We start from the raw sequence: 24,805 nt of genomic DNA on the forward strand, positions 1-24,805 counted from the left end.
TAGAGGGGAAGACGAGAGGCTCGGACTCAGCTTGGAGGTACACAGACGCGCGCGCGTCACTCTCACTGGATACATTTGTGTTTTCTAATTTGCAACAGTGCTTCACAGTAGAGATAACAGACCAGATACTCTGTTACTGATGAATGTGGCCGTGCAAGTTTCGTGTGGAATCTGCTCTAGAACCCAAGTCTGGTCTAGATAGTCTAGATTACATGGTGAGCTGGTTCGACGACGCATGAGGAGATCTGCTCCTCCTGCACCTGTCCGAGCTGCACCTGTCCGAGCAGGTCTCCTCAAGCGTCCTCGAACCAGCTTACCAGACAAACTGGGGTTGCAATACTTCTGGGGACCTCCTTTGACTTCTGTGTTAGTGGGACTGAGTAATAATACATACTCGAACCAGCCCACAAAATACTCTGGTGTTGCTGTACTTGTGGGGACCTCCTTTGACTTCTGTATTAGTGGGACTGAGTAATAATACACCCTCGAACCGGCTCACAAAGTAAACTGGTGTTGCTCTACTTGTGAGGACCTCCTTTGACTTCTGTATTAGTGTGGCTTAGTAGTAGTACAACCTCGAAACGGCTTACAAAATACGCTGGTGTTGCTATATTTGTGGGGACCTTCCTTGACTTATATATTACTCTGGCTTAGTAATAATGTACCTTTGAACCAGCTCATCAAACATGCTGGCGTTGCTGTATTTGTGGGGACCTCCCTTGACTTCTGTATTACTGTGGCAGAATAATAATGCACCCTCAAACCAGCTTACCGAACATGCTGGTGTTGCTGTACTTGTGGGGACCTCCTTTGATTTCTGCATTACTGTGGCTGAGTAATAATGCACCCTCGAACCAGCTCAACAAACGTGCTGGTGTTGCTGTACTTGTGGGGACCTCCATTAGTTGGCGGAGAAGTACTACACTCCAGCTCACAAAAAACGTTGGTGTTGCTGTATTTTAGGGGACCTCCCTTGACTTCTGTATAGTGTAGCTTAGTAGTACGACATTCTTGAGCCACCTCCCGAAATATGGTGGTGTTACTACACCTGCAAGGACTTCAGTAGTACAAGTACTCTTCAAGCTTAGTAACTAAAGGCTTTCTGCTTGTGGTGAAGAAAGGTCCTCACATTGGTAGCAAAACAAGCGCACATACACAGTCATGCTGCTGTTTGTTCGGATTTAAGCACCTGTTGCTGTGTGAGTGTGTGTGGAATGGGGACTGAGCTGCCGGGCAGTGTGTATGCGTGTGTGTCGGGGAATCTGGTCGAGCCCGTTCCTTCTTTCCCCGCTCTGCTCGCAGCCGGACTCGTTTTTCAGGTTTGCATGTTTCGGTGTAAGACTTCTCAATTACTTGACTTCTTAATTCATTAAATATTCATATTTAGCATTATTATTATTATCCATGATTATATTAAATATTGATGATATAGTTATTCTTGTTAGTGGTTGTATTAACGATCTATTCGCAAAAAGCTCTCAAGTCTTTGTTTTGGCTTCTCTTCAACAGTTTCCTAAGTTGCTCAGGACAAAAGCATATGCTAATTAAACAGACATATATGCAAATATGCAAATGTGAGCGTGCCAACTCCTACTGCACTGCTTGTATCCCTCTGAATGCTTCGGTTTGGCTCTACATCAGCGCCTTATTCGTTGCTGCGGAGAGAGAGAGCCGGTCGTGAGCGGGGTATTTTTGTGTAACCATAGATAGATTGATGACAAAATTTAAATAAGTGGCTGGGGCACGTCGTCTCTAACGCAGCAGAGCGGCGAGCAAGCAGCTCCAGCGGCTTTAACGATGAATTAAAATGAGCAGCTCGCTCTTCTGCCTCTTTGCAGCTCTTTTCTGTGTCAGCTTCGGGGCTTTCAGGGTTGAAGGGGTTAATAGGGGTTAAGGCGCAAACAAAAAAAAGAGGAATAAGTCGTTTTGGCTCATACAGATCAGCGCATTCCACTTTTCCGGGAAGGTTCAAGTGCTACAAGTGTGAACTGGATGGTCTGATGATGTTTGCTGAGAGAAAAGGAGCTCCTCTCGCTTTTTGACGGTTGTGAAAAGGTGCGATGCGGGTCAAGAAGGCTGCTGTTTGAAAATCTAGCCTCCCTCGAGTGTCCAGTGGGTTATTGTCATTGATTAGTGCTCAGAATGTGGCCTAAAAGTTAGATAAGCTCTGGCTTTTTGTCGCTGTCAGTTGCTGTTTTTTGTGCTAGGATTTTTGATTTATTTAATTAAACATATTCTCTGGATTATTTTGAACTTGGTCATTTGCAGTCAGATTGCACCCCAGCCTGTCTTATCTCTTATTATAGGCAAAACATTTCCCCATCTGTTTCGCCGCGATAACCTCTGCCTCCTTTCCTTTTTTTCCCCCTTTTTTCCCCTTTTTTCCCTTGGTGTCAAAGATTTCTGGTGGCCCGCTGCATATTTACCCATTACCACCCATAGTATTGCATTACATCTAATGCCGAACTCTCAAGCAAGAACATTGTGACTCATTTTATGGCTTCATTAATCTAAGAGCAAGTCTCGCAGCAGGAGAGGCGTCTAGACTTGGTCTCCGCCAGTGTGTGTGTGTGTCCTGTGACTAGCCCCTGTGCTCTGAATGACTGGACGGACTAATCTGGCTCCACAAAGGCTGCTGAATGAAATAATTAAAGTAATCCTCTGTGCCTGGTGGGGGTGGTGGGGTGGTGGTAGGGGGCTGGGCTCATTCTGAACGGGTCAGTGAGTGTGATGAGGCCAGTTTAGCCGAACAAAAGTCTGGGTGTGAGGGTTTGGCCTGGGCGGTCCCGTCCTGTCTGACCTGCTGCCGCAGGTTTGTTAGTTTGCGAGTTTATTAGTTTATTGGTTTATCCCCTTATTTGGATCCCTATTAACTGTGCTAAAGGCGACCTGGGTTGCAAATTGGCATAAAAACATGCATCACTGGCGTAATCATCTCAGAAGCTGAAACGTGGTGCGTAGGTTTTCAAAATTGTGCAAAAAAAGGACTTGAATTTGTTACACATGGTTATATGTGGCCTTTTCTACAGATTACACCGTGCTTTGTGAATAATATTGCAAACTAGTGGATGAAAAAGAAGCTAAGAGATTGTTTGACTCATAAAAAGCAACTGCAGTCGCATGTAAAGACGAGGCAACAAAGACTGCTCTCTACTCGATTGAGCGGAAGTGAGCGGCATAATTAAATTAAACGATACTTTCAGTGATTCACGCTACATGAATAATGAATTCTGCCCGATGTGATTGTGGGGGGGGGTGGTGATGGTGGTGGTGGGGGGATGAACTGTGCGAGCCGCCAGAGCTTGGCTGGGACGTGGGCCGAACTGCCGGACTGTCATCTCGGGTCCCGTTTTTGAACATGCTTACGTAATAAATGTGCGAGATGAGTGAGGAGTGAAGGCCGTGTCACATCAGAGAGAGAAAAAGAGGGAGAGGCCTGTGTGTCACTATTCACACACATTGCATAACCCACACACACAATGGGACGGCGTTTGTAATGTAAAAAGCGTGTAATGCACTCTATAGGGCGGTGTGAGTGCCCTTAGGTGAGCGTGGGCGTGACTGCACCAACATTTAATGTTCTTTTCTGCTTTTTTGGTTAATGTGCTTTACGTGCAGCAGTAATGTGAGTTATGCAATAACAAGCACAGCATAAAAGCATAAAAGGGTTTTTTTCCACTCTTCTGTCTGGCGCTGTCTCTGTAGTTATTTTGACCAAATTTTGACCAATTTGAGGTTTTGAAAATCAGGCCAAACTATTCAAACAGCCTCCACTGAGTGATCACAAAGCACACATTGTTTTCCAAAAGTCTCCAAAATGCTGCGTTGGAAGGAAGCCATGCAGAAAGGCACCTTCTTACTGTAAAATTTAGAAACAATATCCATTATCATTGTGCAAATTGACAAAGGTCAGTTTTCCACTATTTTCTTCCAGTTAATCAGGACAGCCCTAGTTCTTTATCTCTGAGTTTCGGTGCAGGTAAATAGCCTCTGATGCTGTGCTGTTACACATTAACCTGAGACAGGTGCGCTAACCCTGCTAACCCCAATAATGTAATCATCATCCAGCTGCTGGACAGGCGCAGGCTCCAGCGGGCTATAAATGTCACTGCTTTTATTTAAGCCCTTTATTAATGCGCAGAGTGGCATCAGTGGGCCCGCACCACTCAAGGGGGAGGGGCAAGGACAGAAGTAACCGTAACAATGACTGTCGGTCACCATGGCGCACCGTTGCCACGGCAAACTGGACACAGGCCAAGTCTTCGTCATTGTCATCAGCACAAAAATTGTCAAACCCTGTAAGTCAGTAAAGAACGAAAAAGATCTTTAATGTAACGTGTTTTATTAAATAAGGAATTATGAAATGCTTTCACAGTGCAATACTGTGATAATAATGCTACATACTGTAATTGTGAGATGCAATATATTAATAAAAAAAACACTGACATGATTTGAAGGCTTCACACTGTGACTAGTTAGGCAGCTCATTTGCATACTGCCTTATATGGAAATCTGATATGTGGCAATATATAGATTTCAAATATGGCATGTATTAGTATATCGCTGCTGTCAGAAGAAAAGCCTTGTATCACCAAAATGGTAATTTTACAGGAGAAGGAAAAAACATACTTTACTTTCAATGTAAGTCAATGGAACCAGAATTTTTCCCATGACATTTTGGGTAATTTCTTTTAGGCCATTCATCATAAAATTTACAAACAATGTAAAGAGTAACAGATACTTTCAAATTATGTCAAAAACTGGAAAATGGAGATACAAGGTTTTATATATATATATATATATATATATATATATATATATATACTGTCCAGGTTGTAGCCTGCCTTCCACCCAATGACAGCTGGGATAGGCTCCAGCACCCACTGCGACCCTAAGGGAGAAGCGGCCTACAAAATGTGTGTGTGTGTGTGTGTGTGTGTGTATGTATGTATATATATATATATATATATATATATATATATATATATATACTGCACAAAAAGATAAAGGGAACACTCAAATAACACATCCTAGATCTGAATGAATGAAATATTCTCATTGAATACTTTGTTCTGTACAGAGTTGAATGTGCTGACAACAAAATCACACAAAAATCATCAATGGAAATCAAATTTATTAACCAATGGAGGCCTGGATTTGGAGTCACACACAAAAAGTGAAAAAACACACTACAGGCTGGGCATGGTCCTGATGAGGTGGCGGGTGGTCTCCTGAGGGATCTCCTCCCAGACCTGGACTAAAGCATCCGCCAACTCCTGGACAGTCTGTGGTGCAATGTGGCGTTGGTGGATGGAGCGAGACGTGATGTCCCAGATGTGCTCAATTGGATTCAGGTCTGGAGAACAGGCGGGCCAGTCCATAGTGCCTTTCAGTGCCTTTCTTGCAGGAACTGCTGACACACTCCAGCCACATGAGGTCTAGCATTGTCCTGCATTAGGAGGAACACAGGGCCAACCGCACCAGCATATGGTCTCACAAGGGGTCTGAGGATCTCATCTCGGTACCTAATGGCAGTCAGGCTACATCTGGCGAGCACATGGAGGGCTGTGTGGCCCTCCAAAGAAATGCCACCCCACACCATTACTGACCCACTGCCAAACCGGTCATGCTGAAGGATGTTGGAGGCAGCAGATTGCTCTCCACAGCGTCTCTAGACTCTGTCATGTCTGTCACATGTGCTCAGTGTGAACCTGCTTTCATCTGTGAAGGGCACAGGGCGCCAGTGGCGAATTTGCCAATCCTGGTTTTCTCTGGTCAATGCTAAGCGTCCTGCACGGTGTTAGGCTGTGAGCACAACCCCCATCTGTGGATGTCGGGCCCTCATACCATCCTCATGGAGTCGGTTTCTAACCATTTGTCCAGCCTCTGGACACTACGTTGACAAACACAGCAAACCTTCTTGCCACAGCTCACATTGATGTGCCATCCTGGATGAGCTGCACTACCTGAGCCACTTGTGTGGGTTGTAGAGTCCGTCTCATGCTACCATGAGTGTGAAAGCACCACCAACATTCCAAAGTGACCAAAACATCAGCCAGAAAGCATCGATACTGAGAAGTGGTCAATCCTTTATTGAGTGTGTCTTGCTAATTGCCAATAATTTCCACCTGTACATATATATATATATATATATATATATATATATATATATATATATATATATATACACACACACTGTATTTGTGTGTGTGTGTGTGTGTGTGTGCATATATGACCATACCTCAGATTTCTGTATGGGCTAAAAGCTAATATTGCTATAAGGAATGTCAAATCACACATCATTCAGCTTTTTTAAAAAAAAGGCACTCGGCTGTTGCCATGGCGCACGGCAATCTGACCCTTTATGAATGCTTTTATGCTTTCAATTGTCACGAGAAGTACCTCTGGGTTCCTGGCATGCTCATTCTTTTTTTTCTATACCCATCGTTTGGTTTATCTTCCTTTTCCTGTCTATTGCTGCCATGCCGCTCTCTTTATAAAGGCTGAATTTCTGAATTCTGCATTGTATTTACTTATTTGAATAAGTAGGAAAAATGTCTCAAACGGAAGGAAGAAAGATGTGCACACATATAGAAGTGGTGCTCTGCACTTTTTTCAGCCTCTTCTCTGTTTGCTATATCTGCAGTGCACTACTGGAAACCATGGACCACCATTCGTTTTAATTAGAGGTAGGCGATATGGCAAAAATACAGTATTGTGATACTTTGATAAATTTTATGATATGTTCGATATTGCACTATATTTATTTTTTTAGACATCTGATCATTTGAAAAGAACCAGTAGCGCTATATTTAAATACAATTAAATGAAAAACTGTTAACACAGTGTTTTTATTCAGTTTTTTTTGCACTAAATCCAGTTAATTGGGACTAATTTTGCTCTCATTATAATGAAATATGCAGTTGGTCTACAAGTCCTGCAATATCCAAAATAGGTTCAGAAAAGCATATTGTGTTACACTGAGACACAATTTATCATAATAATGATATGTTTGTCATACTGCCCAGCCCTAATTTTTAAGAGAAAAGCCATTGACACAAAAATATGTTCCTGACCTATTTTGGAAGTAAGCTTTGAGTGAATGAGTTATCTCTGCCTTAACTAAATACAAGAAAACTGTTGTTCATGGTAACCACAGGCTGTAGAAGCATCAGATAGTGATTAAAAACAACTCACTGTTCCTTTATGTTAGTTAAACCGCAGTTCTATTGTTCATGAGACTGACATGCAGGTTGTGGGCCTTTGAGGGGTTTGAAGGGGTTAAAGTGAAAGTTTGCAGGGAAAGGCGAGGGTTGCCGCAGTGATGAATTCCTCGTTCCAGGTTTTTCACCGTGGAGACAAAGACGATGGGGAAAAAAATCATACAGCAATTTTAAAGCATGTCAGCGGGGGAGGCTTCAGAATAGTAATTAGCCTGTTAAATCTGTTAACCTCCCTCAGCGCTAACAACACAATGGCCTGACTGAGCCTGTGTGTGTTACGGGAGAACGAGGGAGAAGATAAAGCGAGGGAGGCGAGGAGGATGCGTGATGTAGGAGGAGTGCAGGTGTGAGAAGATAATGTGGGAAAAGCGAAAGATTTTAATACAGGAAGCATTGTCCTTTGAGTGTGATGCAAAAAAATAATCATGGTCAAATGTGCTGTGGAGAAGTTGGTAGAGAAAACACTCCCATATAGGTGCACTTTGTAGGTGTGCAGTTACAGACTGCAGCCCACCTGTGGTTAAACATCAGAGAGTTTAAAGACATTTTCATGCATGATGCAAAACATGAAGTGCATGAAGTAAAAGCTGCCATGACTTTACATTCTGCACTAAACTCAGTTAAACAGGGCTAATCATGCTTTATTTCTGACTAAACATGCAGGTGCTCAGTGTTTTTAAAGGACATACCATAACCATACCATATCTATGCTGTGCTCAAAAAAGCTTAACATACATTATATGTACACATTTCTAAGCCGCTTCTCCCTCAGGGTCGCGGGGGGGGGTGCTGGAGACTATCCCAGCTGTCATCGGGTGGAAGGCAGGATACACCCTGGACAGGTCGCCAGTCCATCGCAGGGCAGACAGACAGAGATCACTCACACAATCACACACACCTAGGGGCAACGTAGCATGTCCAATGCTAAAGGAGAGTGTGCTGTATATGGTTCCATATAGAGCCATAATGGTTCTATGTAGCACAAAAAAGAGTTCTTCAACTGTTTAAGTTTGACAAAGCTCGACAAATAACCATATATGACACATTGTCCATCAGTGCTAAGAAACATTTCACCATTCAGAGAACCACTTAAGTTGCTTATGGTTCTTCATGATGATTCTCTAATAACTATTGTCTTTACTTTAGAACCCTTGATGAACCATGTTTTCTAAGTCTATACGACAACAAAACGGGTTCCACTACATTTGAGAAAGTCCAGTTTGGATTTGTACAATATTTACAAAAATGTTACAACACATCAACATATTCAATTCATTGTCTTACTGTTAACAACAGCATATCATGTACATATTTGAATCAAATCAATTAACGACATCAGTTTTCTATAGTGAAGTGTAGAAACAAGAGTGCTAAGAGTCTTCTGTGAAACTAATGTGTAAGTTCTGCAGCTGTGGGTAAGGAATTGTAGTGTGAACCTGATTCAAGTTCCGGGGGGTTAACAGAGGTTGTTTATGTGTCTGTGTGTGGTTGAGATGTAAATGTGGTCAGTGTTATGGGCAGGCTTTTCTGTATTATAATGGAGATAACCCATCACATTGCCTGGACACACCTTTAACCCTGTCCACAGATCAGAGAGATTTTCTCTCTCACTGTAAACAATGATTTGGTGTTACAGCTTGGCTTGATTTTGGCATGACCTCATTCACCTACATTCAAAGCAGATTTTTTTAAGCTTTCTGATACATTTTTAGCAAAAAGGGTTCTCTACAATAGTAAAAACAACCAAACAGTCCAAGTGTGGCAAACTGAGTGCTAAGTAGAACCATTTTTCTAGGATTCTTTAAAGGACATCATGGAGAATAACCAAAGAATAATCGATTTTTGACAATTAACTGTGAAAAGAAATTAAGCTGGAATGTAGGACCATCCCAGGAAGTTCACTAAGAGTGTTTGAGATGTAAACGTGGTTGGAGTTTTGGGTAGCGTTCTCTCCATTGTGACGGAGATGACCCTTCTCAGCGACACACCCTTAACGATGCAAACATTTACACCTCACAGAATCCAAACGAAACCCAAAACAGGTTCCTCTTTCAGCTGCCAGTGTGGATCCAGCACGTCCATTTCAATCACAATACAGCCTCAAAAACGCCCTTCCTCAAGCTCGTTCTGAAGCCATCATCATTCGCAGATTTATAGTAGGACAAAGCCCCAGCCATTAAATCGGCATGCAGTGTCCACCTTCCTCGTAACGGCTCCAAACGGGCCTGAAAAACTCAGCCCAGTGATTTACAGCGGCCTTCAAAATCCTCACAAATTTACACCCTACTGCATAGCCAGTCCAGTTGCATTCTGCTTTTCATAGTAGACCAGCCAGTCTGAAAGAATGACTTAGACGAACACATGATCGTACAGCAATGTTTACTGAGTGCTTCTGATGAGTTTAAACGTGTGGAGAAGAATTTGACCCTCTGTGGAGGTTTACAGTTGATAAAACTTCAACTAAACATTCAGGCTGCTGAAAAAAGTCCTGTATTAAATTTACTATTGACAGGAACATTAAGCTGGGTGAAATGGCAATATCATATGATGCTGCAATAATTATCATAATATTTATTGTTATTGAGGAATGATAAGTTGAGGAACATGGGGCTACCTTTCATTTAAACACCACCAAGTACTGACAATATCCACAACATATGGATATTAACAATGCTGTCACAAGTATGATGGTAATATTACATAACACACACATTTCCACATGAATAAAATATATTACATCAACAATAACTGTTGTCTCTCAGTTCACAATCACTCTGTTGCTGTATCATTTTTTATTCATGTGGCCAAATTCAATGCACTTCCTTCAGCTTGGGCTTAGGGGCACAAACAAACAAAATGCAAATAAAATCAGAAAGGTTAAAAATGTGCAGCTCAACTCGCTAATTTTATGTTTAACAAGGTTCTCAAGCAACTAATGAATGTTTTGTCATACAGAGCTCAACAAAACAGCTTCAGAAGTTTCTACCAAAGCATGAATAGTTAATAACGTGATGTAAGCCCTTCTGATGATGAACAGTAACAGCAGTGCTGTTGATCGAGATCTGAGATCAACTTTACTGTCATTCCAACCACATACAAGAATGCAGAGGAACAAAACAAGGCTTCTCCAAGGTCTCAGCATTTACAGAAAACAAGGAACGAGTGCAGTTAGACAAGATAGTAACAGCTACAGTAAACAGTAAACAAACTGGCTCCCAACAGTAAATACAACACGATAAATTAAACGCAGCACAAGCAGGCTGCAGTGTGAATACATTAACTGTGCAAATTATACTATAACAGCAGCATGGACTCCTAAAAAGGTGGCTCTTTGAAGGTCATTAGTAAAGACGTTGGTTCTGTGTAGAACCTTGAACACTCAAATAACTGCCATATGCATGATTAAATGGATCTTTGCATGGTGAAATCCTTCTTCAAGGTGTGTTGTATGTGGTTCTGTACAACAATAAAAAGAGTTCTTCTGTTGTTATGAAGAACCATTTCACCATGCATAGAACCATTTAATCATGCAGTTGGCTCTTTGAGTGTTCATGGTTTTATATATAAGCATTCTTTGTTATGGAACTCCTGAAAAAAAAACATTTTTTTAAGCATAAAGCATAACGCAGGGTGGCATAACAACAGAATCTGCAACATTTTTTTAGTTGGATGTATCGAGAGTGTTTGTAAAATGTCATACATGTTAAAATGCTTCACGTAAATTCAAAGCACCATTTAATGATATACAGGATCCACATCATGCAAAACTGAACTTTCCTTACTTTTTTTTAAATAACAAAAAATGTTTGATGTAGTATATAAACACGGTCACTGTATGGAAAACAAACAGCATCCCACTTTAGATTAATGATCTTGTGTTTCAAAAACCCACACAATTCCAAATATCTGACTTTTTTAACCCACTGTGGTTTAGCCCTGCCCACTCCCACTGAGGTTATAAAGAGTATTTGAGCCTGGAATACTTTATGAATGAGGCACAGCCAGTTAGAACAGAGCTCATTTACATATATTTAAGGCACATGAAGAGTAAAATCAGATTCTGTATAAATCTGTGTATATATATATATATATTTAGTGACTTACATACCTATTCATGTGTTTTATTGTTAAAAATGTTTTTGCACATTTCAGCTTTGTTAGGTCACATTCTATGCATATCAGATAAACACAACAGCATCCAAAGCTCTCATTATTAACTTAAAAGAGCAGATAAAAGGGTAGAAAATAAAAACAAGAAAAATGTAGGATTCAAGCTGTACAGCAGTAATAACTGAATAAGTATCCTTAGTTTAAATGGCTTATATCTTACATTTTTCTTTCTTTCTGTATTTTCTTCTGCTCTCTACTGATAATGTTTGTTTGGCTTATGAACCAAAAACAACCAAAATTGCTGACAGTTTTAAATGGGCATAGGCTGAATGGGTGGAGCCAAACAGCTGTGGGCTGAAAGAGCAAGTGTATATAAATGTGCTGACATAAACAAGAGGCATCATTCACCAGTATCTTCCTAAATTTCTTCTTGTGTTCTTGAGAAAAAGTATACATGAGATTCATGTTGTGTTCTTTAAGTGCAGAACTGTTCACACCTTTGTGCTCTTAAATGTATATTCCATTCTTACTTAAGAACAAATCCCAAATTAGAAAACACTAGTGAATGTCAGAGTCTTCATAAGTGGATTTTAAGAAGAGTGGTTGGTGAAAGAGGCCCCGTGAATTCAAAACAGGCTTTTTTTGTAGTTTAGTTTCCATATGTGGAGTGTAAAAGCTGACAAGGAAACAAACGCAGCAGCGTTTCCTGCATGGACTTTGAACTGAATGACAGTTTTGTAATTTAGGAAAAGACCGATTTAGGTTTCGGTTCCTTGATTTCATCTTTTTTTCATATAATTTTAAACCTCCAGCTGTCCTTTACGTGGTGTGAAAATTTCAACAGCAGTGGTTTAAAGGTGAATGGAATAAAATCTTTTAAAATTCATTTACATAGAAAGGTAAGAACATTTTCTCCTTCTCCTGTAAAGCTACACTAAGCTAATAAAGGTTCTACAAGAGGTCTTTAGTAAAGACTGGTCCTATTTAGTATTAAGAAGACTAAAAGAACCATTTGAAACCTTTTTTGCATGTCTAATGGCTCTGTGTTGTATATGGTTCTATGTTATAAGGGTTCTTCTGTTGTATACAAGCTTGACATTGTTACAGTGGCAGAACACTTCTTGGTGTTGTATAGAACCATTTTTTCTCTGAGTATATCTGATTCTATATAGAACCTTGAAGAAACATCTTTTTTAAAGTGTATGGTTTTTGGAGGTTTTTACTGTGCAAAAGTCTCAAATTTAAGTTTATGGTTTATCTGGGCCTTCCGCCCGATAAACATTTCCATGACATGAGCCCTTTTAAGGGTTAAAGAAGCTGAAGTTATACAGCAGGTTAGCCTTTAATACACATGCAGACCCGCTCGGCTCAGTCGGTAGAGTGTGGGAAAGGATGTGTACGACATGCTGAACCCTCAGCGGACTCACACTGACCCTTTAACACACGGAGCACTCGAAGCCCATAGAGAGTCGTGAGAGTTCTGCAGTCCTGTTCATTATAAACAAACACACACAGACTGTTTATCGTTCCGGCGTTCATCAGAACAAAGAGAATCGGGCCCTCATGAAAAAGCACAAAAGATTTAAAGTGAAGTGCATGCTGTGCTGCAGCTACTACGCCATAACACAGGTTGTTTGTTTTTCTGTAGCATGAACAGCAGCAGCGTTTCCTGCATGGACTTTGAACTGAAGGACAGTTTTGTAATTTAGGAAAAGACCGATTTAGGTTTCAGTTCCTTGATTTCATCTTTTTTTCATATAATTTTAAACCTCCAGCTGTCCTTTACGTGGTGTGAAAATTTCAACAGCAGTGGTTTAAAGGTGAATGGAATAAAATCTTTTAACATTCATTTACATAGAAAGGTAAGAACATTTTCTCCTTCTCCTGTAAAGCTACGCTAAGCTAATAAAGGTTCTACAAGAGGTCTTTAGTAAAGACAATGGTCCTATTTAGTATTAAGAAGACTAAAAGAACCATTTGAAACCTTTTTTGCATGTCTAATGGCTCTGTGTTGTATATGGTTCTATGTTATAAGGGTTCTTCTGTTGTATACAAGCTTGACATTGTTACAGTGGCAGAACACTTCTTGGTGTTGTATAGAACCATTTTTTCTCTGAGTATATCTGATTCTATATAGAACCTTGAAGAAACATCTTTTTTTAAAGTGTATGGTTTTTGGAGGTTTTTACTGTGCAAAAGTCTCAAATTTAAGTTTATGGTTTATCTGGGCCTTCCGCCCGATGACAGCTGGGATAGTCTCCAGCACCCACCGCGACCCTGTGGGAGAAGCGGCTTAGAGGATGTGTGTATGTGTGTGTGTGTGTGTGTGTGTGTGTGTGTGTGTGTGTGTGTGTGTGGTTTATCTGGGCAATTTGTGTGACATTATGACATTACAGTAAATGTAAATAAACATACGTACAATAAAATATAACATACATTTCTTGTTTCCAAACAATATTTGATATCCTGTGAGCTGGGTGTAAAAACAAGGTTTGGTTCTTGACTTCATGATGCTTTCCAGCGTTTACATGGATTTGATCAATTCAGCAGCACCTCATTTAATTTAATAATGGTTTAAATTAATTATTGATTAGACAAAGTGGTCCTGGATGGTGACTATTATTAGTACTGTACTACTGAGCTTCCTCGAGGAGAGGGCAGGGAATGGTTAAACAAACACATTAACACATAAAATCAGTACTTATCATATTGATATTATTTGTTTTTATTCTAATATTAATGTTTTAGTGAACAAATAAACATTTGTTGACCAAATAAATAACTTTTTACATATAATTTTTACAGGCGCTTAAAATGTGCATTGTTTTATGTCTGTTAGGAAACCTGGCTCTACAAAATGGAGATTTATGGATGAATTAAAAACTTGCTTAAAAAAAAATCACAAAAGTTTCACATTTCCAAATTGAACTGGTCCATTCGTGATAAAATGGTGACAGTGTGAAGAGCAGCTGGAGTGAAAAATCAACACCATTATTACATCATCTGTAAAGTTCCTGTTTTGGAATTTGTCTAAAGACGTGTTTAAACAGTTAACAAAAATATTACAGAAAGCATGGGTAAGAAAATGTATCAGCTGGCGTTTTCAAACAGTGGAAAAAGCACAAACTTTAAAATTAGGCTACTGAGGTTTCCTTATTTCTTACTGTTGTAGGTATTTGACCTTTCTAAACTTCTAAAATTCCCCTCTCGTGTGTGATGTTGAACTGCTTTTGAGACACAGTGGTTCTCTTCAGTTAGACATTACTGACCTTTCCCTATGGCTGATCCCCCCCCCCGTTTGTTTAATGACACGGTCTGTTTGGTTTCCTCCTGTTGACCTATGACCCTACAGTGTGTGAGGTCATTAGGCCACATTTTTCCAAAAGCTTAGTCAGTTTGTCTCCTCTGAGCCACTGAACATCAACTGTTTCCCAGAGTAGTCCCACAGCTTCCCAGCGAGGTTTAAAATAAATATCTTTTGGCTTGGACGTTCGGTTTTAGGACATATCTTTAAATTGTTAAACTGCCCTGGTCCACATGATGTTCCACTGAGGAGATCTTAAATCCAGTCCTAAATCTACCTCATCTGGTCCTGCTCAGAAGCTCCTGAAGACCTTCATGAGCTGTATGTGTTGCAGAGGAGGGCTGGAATTGAACTCTCCAAGGTGGGAGGTAATCGGGAACCACTGATGTAACACATTATTTGGAGGTTCTTGAGACTTTAGAACTCTTTTACAAACAAAGAACAGTCACTTTAAAGGTTGTTTAGGGGAATTAAAGATGTTCTTCAATGGCAAGTACCTCCATTCCTTTTCACTTCTGTTTGTATTGTTTGTGTACTTCAAAATGATATTTTACCTGACCTCACCTTAGTCTTTAAACATGCTGTTTTCTTTACTGTGCCTTTATGAGTGATATTTGAAAATGTTCTGTAAATGTCTGCAAATGTTCTGTTCTGGCCATATATATATGGCAAGCTGGTTTTTCTGTAAGCATTAAATGGTTAATGACATCAACCTTACAAACAAAAGAAGAAGGCTGGTCTTTCTGTGCTGTTCAAAAGCCGACGTAGATTCCTGCAGGATTAAGAAGGCCGTTGTAAATCACAGGCTGAGCTTTATTCAGAGCTCTGGGCCACAGCGCTGTGAAATGCCACTGTGAGCTGGCCGCTGTAGAGGTGAGGCATTTTCCACCTCCGCGTCCTCCTGACCACCTCTTGCTGCTTAATTAGACCGAGGAGACGCTGCCAGAACCGGCAGTGTGGAGGCAGGCTGGATTAGGCCGGGGCATTAGGCTGGAGCGGGCCGTGTTTTGGTCCTGCGTGTGATCTGGATCTTGCAGTGCAGTGTGTTTCAGACTCATTAGCGTGTTGTTCTGGAACACCGTTCTCCAGCAGCGATCAGTGCCTTTTCCCATCATTTTCCTTTACACCAATTACTGCACTCATCGGTGCGCTTTCTGAACACTCAACCTCCAAACAATGTGTTATTACTATTATTGGCCATCAGAAAACTCCTATTCATGGACAATACATCATTGTGAACAAGTTTAGGCCAAAAACAGAGGAAAACAAGGCTAACATGCCAGCAAAACAGTCCTAACGTTTTAAAGCATTTCGCTTTTTAAAGCTGAAAGATCAAAATCAATTCTGTTTTGGTTCCTTAAATTAAGATTAGGGTTAGAATTTCTTATTGCATATAGATTTGTGCATACATATAATGCATATTGGTGTGTCATGACATGTAGATACGTACATATGTTGTCAGGACAAAACGTTGTATTTCCATTTTTGGTGTTTTTCAGTTTTTGACATAATTGGCAAATACATGTTGTCCTTTACAGTGTGTGTACATTTCATGATAATTGGACCAAAATAAATGACACAAAATGAATTTGGGGGGAGGGGGTAGGCTGGTTGCATTGACTTACATTAAAAGTAAAGAGGTTTTTTTTTGAGGGTAGGAGGTTTAGTTTCTGAAAATAACAATATATGTAATAAGTATGGGACTTATTATTAAATATAGATACCTATATATGTAATACAGATGATACATATGAGACTTTTTACATATAGATACTAATATGTATAGTACATATTATTGTTATTACAGCATATACGTACAATACACAGGATTTAGTCCATATACATACTGAAGTGTATATGTGATACATAGGGAACACAATATTATTGCATATTCAGATTCAGATTCCTTTATTGATCCCAGGGGGAAATTGCAGTTACAGTTGCAGCTATTTATGTAAAAATAAACACTTCACTTAAGACAATATAGAGAATTTACAGTATGTACACCAGATTTAAGTACTTAAGAATTTAGTAAGGTGGCGGTGATTGTGATAGTAATATGAAACATCAGGTATAAAGCAGTTACAATTATTGAAATTATTTAAATTAAGTTAGTGTCCCTCTGAGTTATTATTGCACACACAATTGTTATTATTGCACATATGAACAATTTCGTATTGAGTTTTGTGAATCAAATATATAGTATATAAAGTATATAAGTATATGTAATTATATAAATACTTACGTGTATTATGCATATGTGACATATGCATATTCTCTTGTTCAAAAAAGGTATCAAATCAAACATGTTTTTTTGTTGTTCACTTTTGGCATATGCTGCCCTTAAGTTAAACTTTTTAGATGTAAATCGCACTTGACTCACTCACACGTTCTCATTCACTCACTTCAGGAGGTGTCGCCTACCCCCAAAATCAGAGCACCCACCCTTCCGCTAACAATTAGCACTGTGACATCAAAGTGACCTGTTGTAAAGTGCCATTTGCTGCCATTTGCTCCACAAATCAATCTTTTTTCTTTCCCTTATTACCTCCCACTAGCTTTTATCCTGTCATCACCATTTTGTTTCTCTTTTCCTTCTTGCATTTTGTGGACATCTGTAGAGTAACAGGATGACAGGGTTGAGCTGAATGAGCTGGTTTAGGGAAAACGAGGAAAAAAAAAACATCATGAGAAAGTGGTAGATTAACCTCAGTGACTTCCTTCCAGTCTCTGGCTCTGGGAATAAGTTCACTCCAAAATAAATTACAGCCAGTGGGAAAAAAAGGAAGAAAATGACCAGACTTGGGAATTGGGATCAAAGCGTTAGCTAAAATAGCAAGCAGTAATTAATATAATGCACAGAACAGGTAGGAAATCAAAGCATTTCCTGTGTGCAGTATGTGTGATGGTAGAAAAGAAGTTCATTAGTCTGATGTGGCTTAGATCACAGCTATAGGAAACTACATTTGATGTTGGCAACAAATATGATGCTTTCTTTCAAGGGACACATCAAGCGGAGGGAAATTAGTGAACATATTCAGGCTAGTGGACAAGCTAATGGAGCTCTGAGCTGAACTCTCCATGTACATCTCCTCCTTTTTCTCTCTTTCTCTCTGTCTTTTTCATTGCCACCCAGCACAGGTACCTGAACCTATTACAGGCCGGCACTAGCTTTATGGATTGGACATGGCGTGAACTTTGTGAAATGAAGGTCAAGCACAAGTAATTGTTTGTGACACGTTCAGGGCCTCACAAGTGGAGAGGTTTACAGTACAAGAAGGAAAGATCAATCAGAATCCTGGGGAATTAACATTGTGAAATCCTGTGGCTGCTCCTCCTTAAAAGCTTCCTTGGCAGGGTCAGGGCTCTAGAGAACTGTATCTGAGGAAAAAGGAGGCGTTGTCTAATTCCAACTGTTTGTGTTGTTTGTTTCCACAGAAGCAGCCTAAGAATGTGCCGGGGTGTGGATGCGATGGGGTCAGTGGTTTTGGGGTGGATTGCACTCCTCTGCTTTTGTGGCGTCTCCTTCACTTCCATCACCTACCATCTACGCGAGGAGCAACCGCCCAACACTTTGGTTGGAAGTCTTGCCTCTGATCAGGGCTTGCCTGACACTGGCCACCTTTACAAGCTCGAGGTGGGCGCCCCATACTTGCGGGTGGATGGCAAGACGGGGGACATATACACCACAGAAGTTCCAATAGACAGAGAGACGCTGAAGGATTGCCGGAACTTGTTTGAGGGGGATCCCTGTTACCTCGAGTTCGAAGTATCCATCACGGATCTGATGAAAGGCTCTGGTCCGCGGCTTATCGAAGGCCGCATTGAAATCCAAGACGAGAATGATAACACACCACAGTTCCCTTCACCCATCCTCGAACTGGCCATTCCAGAGAATACCTATGTCGGGGCCCACTACTCCATTCCTGTGGCCACGGACAAAGATGCAGGAAGCAACGGGATTGCGGATTACAAGCTGAGCGCAGGCTCAGATGCGGCAAACCTGTTCAGCCTGCAGGTGGCGGATAATTCGGACGAAAAGGTGCCACAGCTGATCGTGTTGGGAAACCTGGACCGTGAACAGCGGGACACCTATGACCTCAGCATCAAGGTGATAGATGGCGGAACACCGCCGCGCTATAGCAGCGCCCTCCTCAGGATCACCATCACTGACACCAATGACAACGTGCCCAAATTCGAACGCTCACACTACGAGGGAGAACTGGCTGAGAACACGCCTGTGGGTCAGTCTGTTCTGCAGGTATGTTCACCTGTTCCTTGGTTCAGCTCTACAGAGGCTATCTCATGATGCCACAAAAGTGGTTTTGATTGAAATGGGACCTACCATGTTAGCCTCAGCTAATCAGCGTTTAGTAAACTCTTTACATCATTATAATAAAACAGCAATCAGCACATCAACATACCTTTTTTCCCATTCTGGTGTACTGAAATAGTGCTTGGTGACTTTAATCAGTACAGAATATGCTAAATTGTGTTTCTGATCTTTTCTCAGTGACGTTTAGCTTCAAATGTATGTGTTAGCAAGGATAGAGGAACTATCCAACTGAAGACACAAACAGCTTAAGCTTAAACATTACTAATCACCGCCCTCTAAAGATGTTATTGCACCCACTAGAACTTTTGTTGTTTTTGTAAGACCCCTGACATGTTTCAACTGAAGCACTTTCTGCTTTCTTTCATTATTTATATTTTAACCTTAGGCAGGGATGAAATCACTTCTTTGCAACATTGCATCATCCCCCAGCACCCCCATAAGATTACGCCCATGGAATTGTTACATTTAGAGAAATGCTTTGCAGTGTGGCTACCTATTCTGAAAAAATAAATTCACCTGTCTTATGGTGAAGGAGAACAGTACAAACCTCGCACTTATATTATTCTGATCACATTCATAAAAGCCAGCATTTTAGCATGCAGTGACGTCATCTACACTTTTTCTTACCTGGCAAGTGACGGCTCAGGTGTGCTCACTGTGATTCCCCCTTGTCAGGAAGTGCATGTTAAATCTGTCAGCAGGTGTGTGTTAGAGTGTGGCTCTGTGAGAATGAGTGTCACAGGAGTTTGACAGCTCATGTGTGCTTCCCTCCTTGATTTCAGTCTCAGTCTGTGCACAGCTTTTGCCTACAGAAACAGGCAAGGCCAATCATATTTACCCTGGCAATCGATCCACTCCTCATGATTCCTTTAAACACTCACTTTACCAAACAGAAGTGAGGTATTGACCGGCGGGGAGCGTTGCATGTTCAATTGCTGTGGTAAAGCGGCCATTGCTAAGATTAGGCCCAGCCGCAAGAGCTGGATGCTTTCCAAGAGCAATGCGAGGCAAGTGTCCACGCATAAAATTGTTTTAAAGACCGTTAATCTCTCAGTCAACAATTAATCCATGCAACCAAGTTGTTTTCAAAGAGCATGTCAAGAGATTTTCTCCACCCCACCAACACCCCCACCCCCGGAAACCTTATAATCGCTCTTTGGAGCTGTAGCGTATAAGCAGTGTTGGTATTAAAATGCTTAATTTTATAATTTCAGTTCACTAGACGTGTTGATGGAGTATTTCAGTTTGCTGAGAGAAATGCTCTTCAAACACACATTAGATGAAATGAATTCCCAGCTTGTTTGGCTTGGATGAAACAGAGTGACTCATATAGAGCAATAATAACTTAAGCCTCATGAATAATCTTATGACTGCCTCAGATTAAGGCTGTGCTCTCTAATGCATGGACTGAAGCCACACTGGTTTAACATCCACAGCTAGAGAGAGTGAGAGAGAGATTCAGCAAAACAGCACTAACTGTGTTGACATAAATGACCATTACAACTTATGTATCATGGTGTCAGCTCCATATGCTTTAACAATTATGAACTTGTTGAATAAATCATGCTGAAGAATGGAAATCCTCCCAAAGAATGACCTTCAATCAATTACAACTCAAATTTGATTGAATATCCAGCTGGGCGGTGATCCTTGCGAACAGTTGTCACTGACTTTTTACAAATTCAAAAGCCATTTGTGTTATTTTATAAATGAACAGATTCATAAAAGTAAGTAGGCTCATTAGGGAGGGCTGGCTGTCCTCTTTTTTCTCTTTTGGGCCACGCTCTTGCTTATCGATGCTAATGGTGATAAGGAACACAAACTCTTTAGGTGCCAAAGCGGTGCGACTAAAAGGTACTTGACATCAGTTTTATGGAAAGCTCTACTGATTTATTAATTAGCCTAATGCACTTTTAGGATAAGCTGTGATGTTCTTTACTGAGAGTGTAAGGTATAATTTTGGCAGAGATTACAAACTGTGGGGCCAGACTTCGTCACTGCCCCTATCCTCGTTCTGTTGTAATGGCCTTTGCTGAACAAGTGCTTTTTAATAATGTGAAGAAATGAGCTTTCTGCTTCATTTACACGTACGTCATTGATATGAGTGACACCACTGTTATTTGGCAGTCAGGTGCCTCCTGTAAGTATGGGAAATGAAAGGCACAGTTGTTTTGAAAGCTATTTCATAAATAGATTATGATAGGCCACACTTCATCCTTTCAAATCCCTGGATAGGTCAATTGTTGTATGTAATAGGGGTTATGCCTATTGTCGTGTAGGTACTGATGCTGTTTTAAGCATGAATATGGGTAACAAGTAGATCAGCTGAAACACAGACATTGGCTTGGATTCCTGTGCCACCAAACGAAGTGTGGTTGAATTTTAATATGTAGTGGTAAGGATTTGTAATGCTGATACATATTATTTCTGTCTAAAGTTTGGAGACACCTGGTCTGGAAAAGAAAAAATGTCAAGAAAGACACTTTGGTCAATATGAAGCTGACACAGGGTACAAAAATTAAATGCATTATTTAAAAAAAAAAAAGTCAGTTTGTTCCCAAACATTCAGTGGTTAGTGTACCTTTTATTGTTGCTTATCCCAACAATTATCAGTTCAGCTTTTTTTTATTTTTAAGCTTACATCAGTGTGCTGATTGTTGTGATTTTTTTTATTACACTAGGTAAAGGCCAATGATGATGACCTGGGAGCTAATGGACAAGTGACCTACAGCTTGCACCAGCCACCACCCATTGTGCAACGTCTCCTTCACATCGACCACAATACAGGTATCATTCAAGTGAAAGGTGCAGTGGACCGCGAGGAGGTTTCTCTCCTCAAGTTCTCCGTCCAGGCCAGAGACAATGGCCCACAGGCCAAGAGCTCCAAAGCCACAGTGACAATTACTGTGAAGGACAAGAATGACAATGCACCTTCTATCAGGATCCGCGGCTTTGGCCTGGTGGCTCATGAGGATGGGATTGCCAATGTTTCTGAGGACATGCCTGTGGGTACCCCTGTGGCTCTGGTGGAGGTTTCAGACCGAGATGAAGGTGAGAATGCTGTGGTAACTTGTGTGGTGGCAGGAGATGTGCCCTTCCAGCTACGTTCAGCTTCAGACACTAGCAGCAAGAGAAAGTACTTCCTCCAGACCACTACACCTCTGGACTATGAGCGGATCAAGGAATATAGGATTGAAATTGTGGCTGTGGATTCTGGCAACCCTGCTCTCTCCAGCACAAACTCACTGAAGGTGCAGGTGACAGATATGAATGACAATGCTCCAGTCTTCTCTCCTTCTCTGTATGAAGTAGATTTTGCAGAGGAAAACCAGCCAGGTGATAAAGTTCTGGACGTAGTGGCTACAGATGCTGATAGTGGCACCAATGCAGAGCTGATATACAGTATCATCACAGACTCCGCCACTAAGGGGCTCTTCGAGATTAACCAGAACACTGGAGAGATCAGAGTGATGAATCAGCTGGACCGTGAGTACAAGGAGCGCTATGAGTTTCACGTAGAAGCGGCAGACAAAGGGGTACCCAGTTTGAGGGGCACGGCCACAGTGGTGGTCAGGGTTCTTGATCGCAATGACAATGATCCCAAGTTTATGTTGGGTGGCTACAGCTTCTCAGTTCTGGAAAATATGCCTCCTCTTAGTGCTGTTGGAATGGTCACAGTCTTAGATGCAGACAAGGGTGAGAATGCTCGTGTTCATCTGTCTGTGGAACCAGACAATGGCAAGTTTGTGATTCAAAATGGTACAGGAACCATCCTCTCTAGCATCTCCTTCGACAGGGAAAAGGAAAGCACCTACACTTTCCGCTTGAAGGCTGTGGATGGAGGTGAACCTCCTCGTTCCTCTTACGTGGGCATCACCATCAATGTCCTGGATGAGAATGACAATGCTCCATATGTTACCAAGCCTTCCAATTCATCATACAAGTTCCTGCAGCCCCTAACAAGCCCTGATACTAGAGTGGAAAAGGTGGAAGCAGAGGATATTGATACTGGGATGAACGCTGAACTTGTCTTTAGCATCACAGGGGGAAATCCTCATGGCCTGTTCCGCATTTCTCCCACGGATGGTGAGATCACTCTGGCCAAAGAATTCACCCGGAAGCATAATGGCCTTCACCGCCTGGTTGTAAAAGTCAGCGATAAGGGCAAACCTGCCAGGCACACAACCGCACTGGTCCACATCTTCGTCAATGACACCATCAGCAATGTTACATTGGTGGAATCTCTGGTTGGCCACAGCCTCTATACTCCACTGGACATGGACATTGCTGGGGATCCATCTTACGAGCGTGTCCAGCGCAGCAACATCCTGTATGGAAGCCTTGCAGGAATTGCTGGGGTTATCCTAGTCATTGTAGTTGTGGTGGTCATCAGGCACCGTCTGCAGAAGGAGACCAAGAGTGGGTATCAGGCTGGCAAGAAGGAGACAAAAGATCTTTATGCTCCCAAGGCGGGTCCCAAGAGCAGCAAAGGCAAGAAGGGTAAGAAGGGCAAGGCGCCAAAGCCAGCCAAACCTTTAGAGGAGGATGAGGAGGCTAGCCTTCAGAAAGGCTTGAAGTTTAATCTTATAAATGATAGTGTTACTGACAGTCCCAGGATTCACCTGCCCTTGAATTATCCTCCAGGAAGCCCTGATTTGGGTCGCCACTACCGCTCAAACTCCCCGTTGCCCTCCATTCAGCTGCAGCCCCAGTCCCCCTCTGCCTCCAAGAAGCACCAAGCAGTGCAAGACCTGCCAGCCACCAACACCTTTGTAGGAACTGGGGACAACAACTCAACCGGTTCGGACCAGTATTCGGATTACAGCTACAAGACCAACCCTCCGAAATATAGCACCAAACAGGTAGGAGACCACTTCCAAAGCATGGCAGGGTACCACAGCACAGCGTACCACCACACCAACATGATGTGGACTAAGGGCATGTATTAAGGGGCTTGGACTGAAAGCCAAACCAAAGCTGCACTGAAAAGAGAAAAAAAAATCAAAACACAACTAGGCATGTCATGCATTCGGAACACGTTTATGTGAAGGATATTTTTTGTTTGTTTTTGTTTTAATTCAATCCAGTAGTATGTTCACTTTCACTTTGATGCAGAATCACACTTGATTTGTTTTATATGTCCATATCATTTTATCTTTTTGTTTAAATTAAGGATTTAACACTGGCTGTGTTTTATGTCATTTTTGGTTTAATTTAAAGAAGCATTTTGTTTTTGTTCAGTTTTTTGCAACACTCTCTACTCTTTGAACTGATAAACCTGCTGAATGAAAGGTCTTCATTTTGTGTCAAGTTAAAAAATGGGGAAAAGGCCTGAGCTCGGGTGAACAGGTTAAGAGAAAGCACACTTAACACAGACCGCTTTGCACTCTGTCTTTGAAAAACGACTTTAATTACTTGGTCTTCATTTTGTCGGGGCTAGAGTAAATTGTTTGCACAGATTAATGGCAGGTAATTCCAGCTCCTCTCCTCGCCAGCTTCCTGGCCTTCGGACGCTCGCTTCACAGACACTCGTACATGCCCACGGAGAGTGCCTTGCCTAACGTACATATGTGGGTCTGTTTTATAGGGGCTCATAATCAGTCGATGATGTCAGTGAGCCTTCACGGCACATGTTTGAGTTATGAAGCTCTGGGTTTGGCGCCATGCTGTGAATAATGTCACGTCCGTTTTTGAATGGTGGGCTGTCTTTTAGGGGGAAAAAAAACAAAAAACTAAACTGGGACGGAGAGACATTCTTTTTGTGTCGTATGGTAGTTTTTCAAAGAGTAAACCAAAAAAAAACAATCTTTCATCTGGACCTCATTAGTGTTG

At 41.4% G+C, this 24,805-nt stretch overlaps 1 protein-coding gene across 5 annotated transcripts in view; it reads left to right on the plus strand.

The window, feature by feature from the left end:
• pcdh1b (protocadherin 1b) overlaps positions 1-24,805 on the plus strand; it is a 230,873-nt gene that overhangs the window by 295 nt on the left and 205,773 nt on the right. For 3 of the 5 annotated variants that reach the window (XM_017716244.2, XM_037540344.1, XM_017716247.2), the window contains exons 1-3: positions 1-37; positions 18,076-18,898; positions 21,655-23,835. The exon at positions 1-37 is cut by the window's left edge and continues 295 nt beyond it. In XM_017716244.2, coding sequence (XP_017571733.1) covers positions 18,089-18,898; positions 21,655-23,835 — 2,991 coding nt within the window. In that variant the 5' untranslated portion in view covers positions 1-37; positions 18,076-18,088. Of the gene's footprint in view, positions 38-13,044; positions 13,196-18,075; positions 18,899-21,654; positions 23,836-24,805 lie in introns of those variants that run through there. The other 2 variants (XM_017716246.2, XM_037540343.1) reach the window with 2 other exon arrangements.

The sequence above is a fragment of the Pygocentrus nattereri genome, chromosome 8, assembly GCF_015220715.1.
Source record: "Pygocentrus nattereri isolate fPygNat1 chromosome 8, fPygNat1.pri, whole genome shotgun sequence".
Lineage (NCBI taxonomy): Eukaryota > Metazoa > Chordata > Actinopteri > Characiformes > Serrasalmidae > Pygocentrus > Pygocentrus nattereri.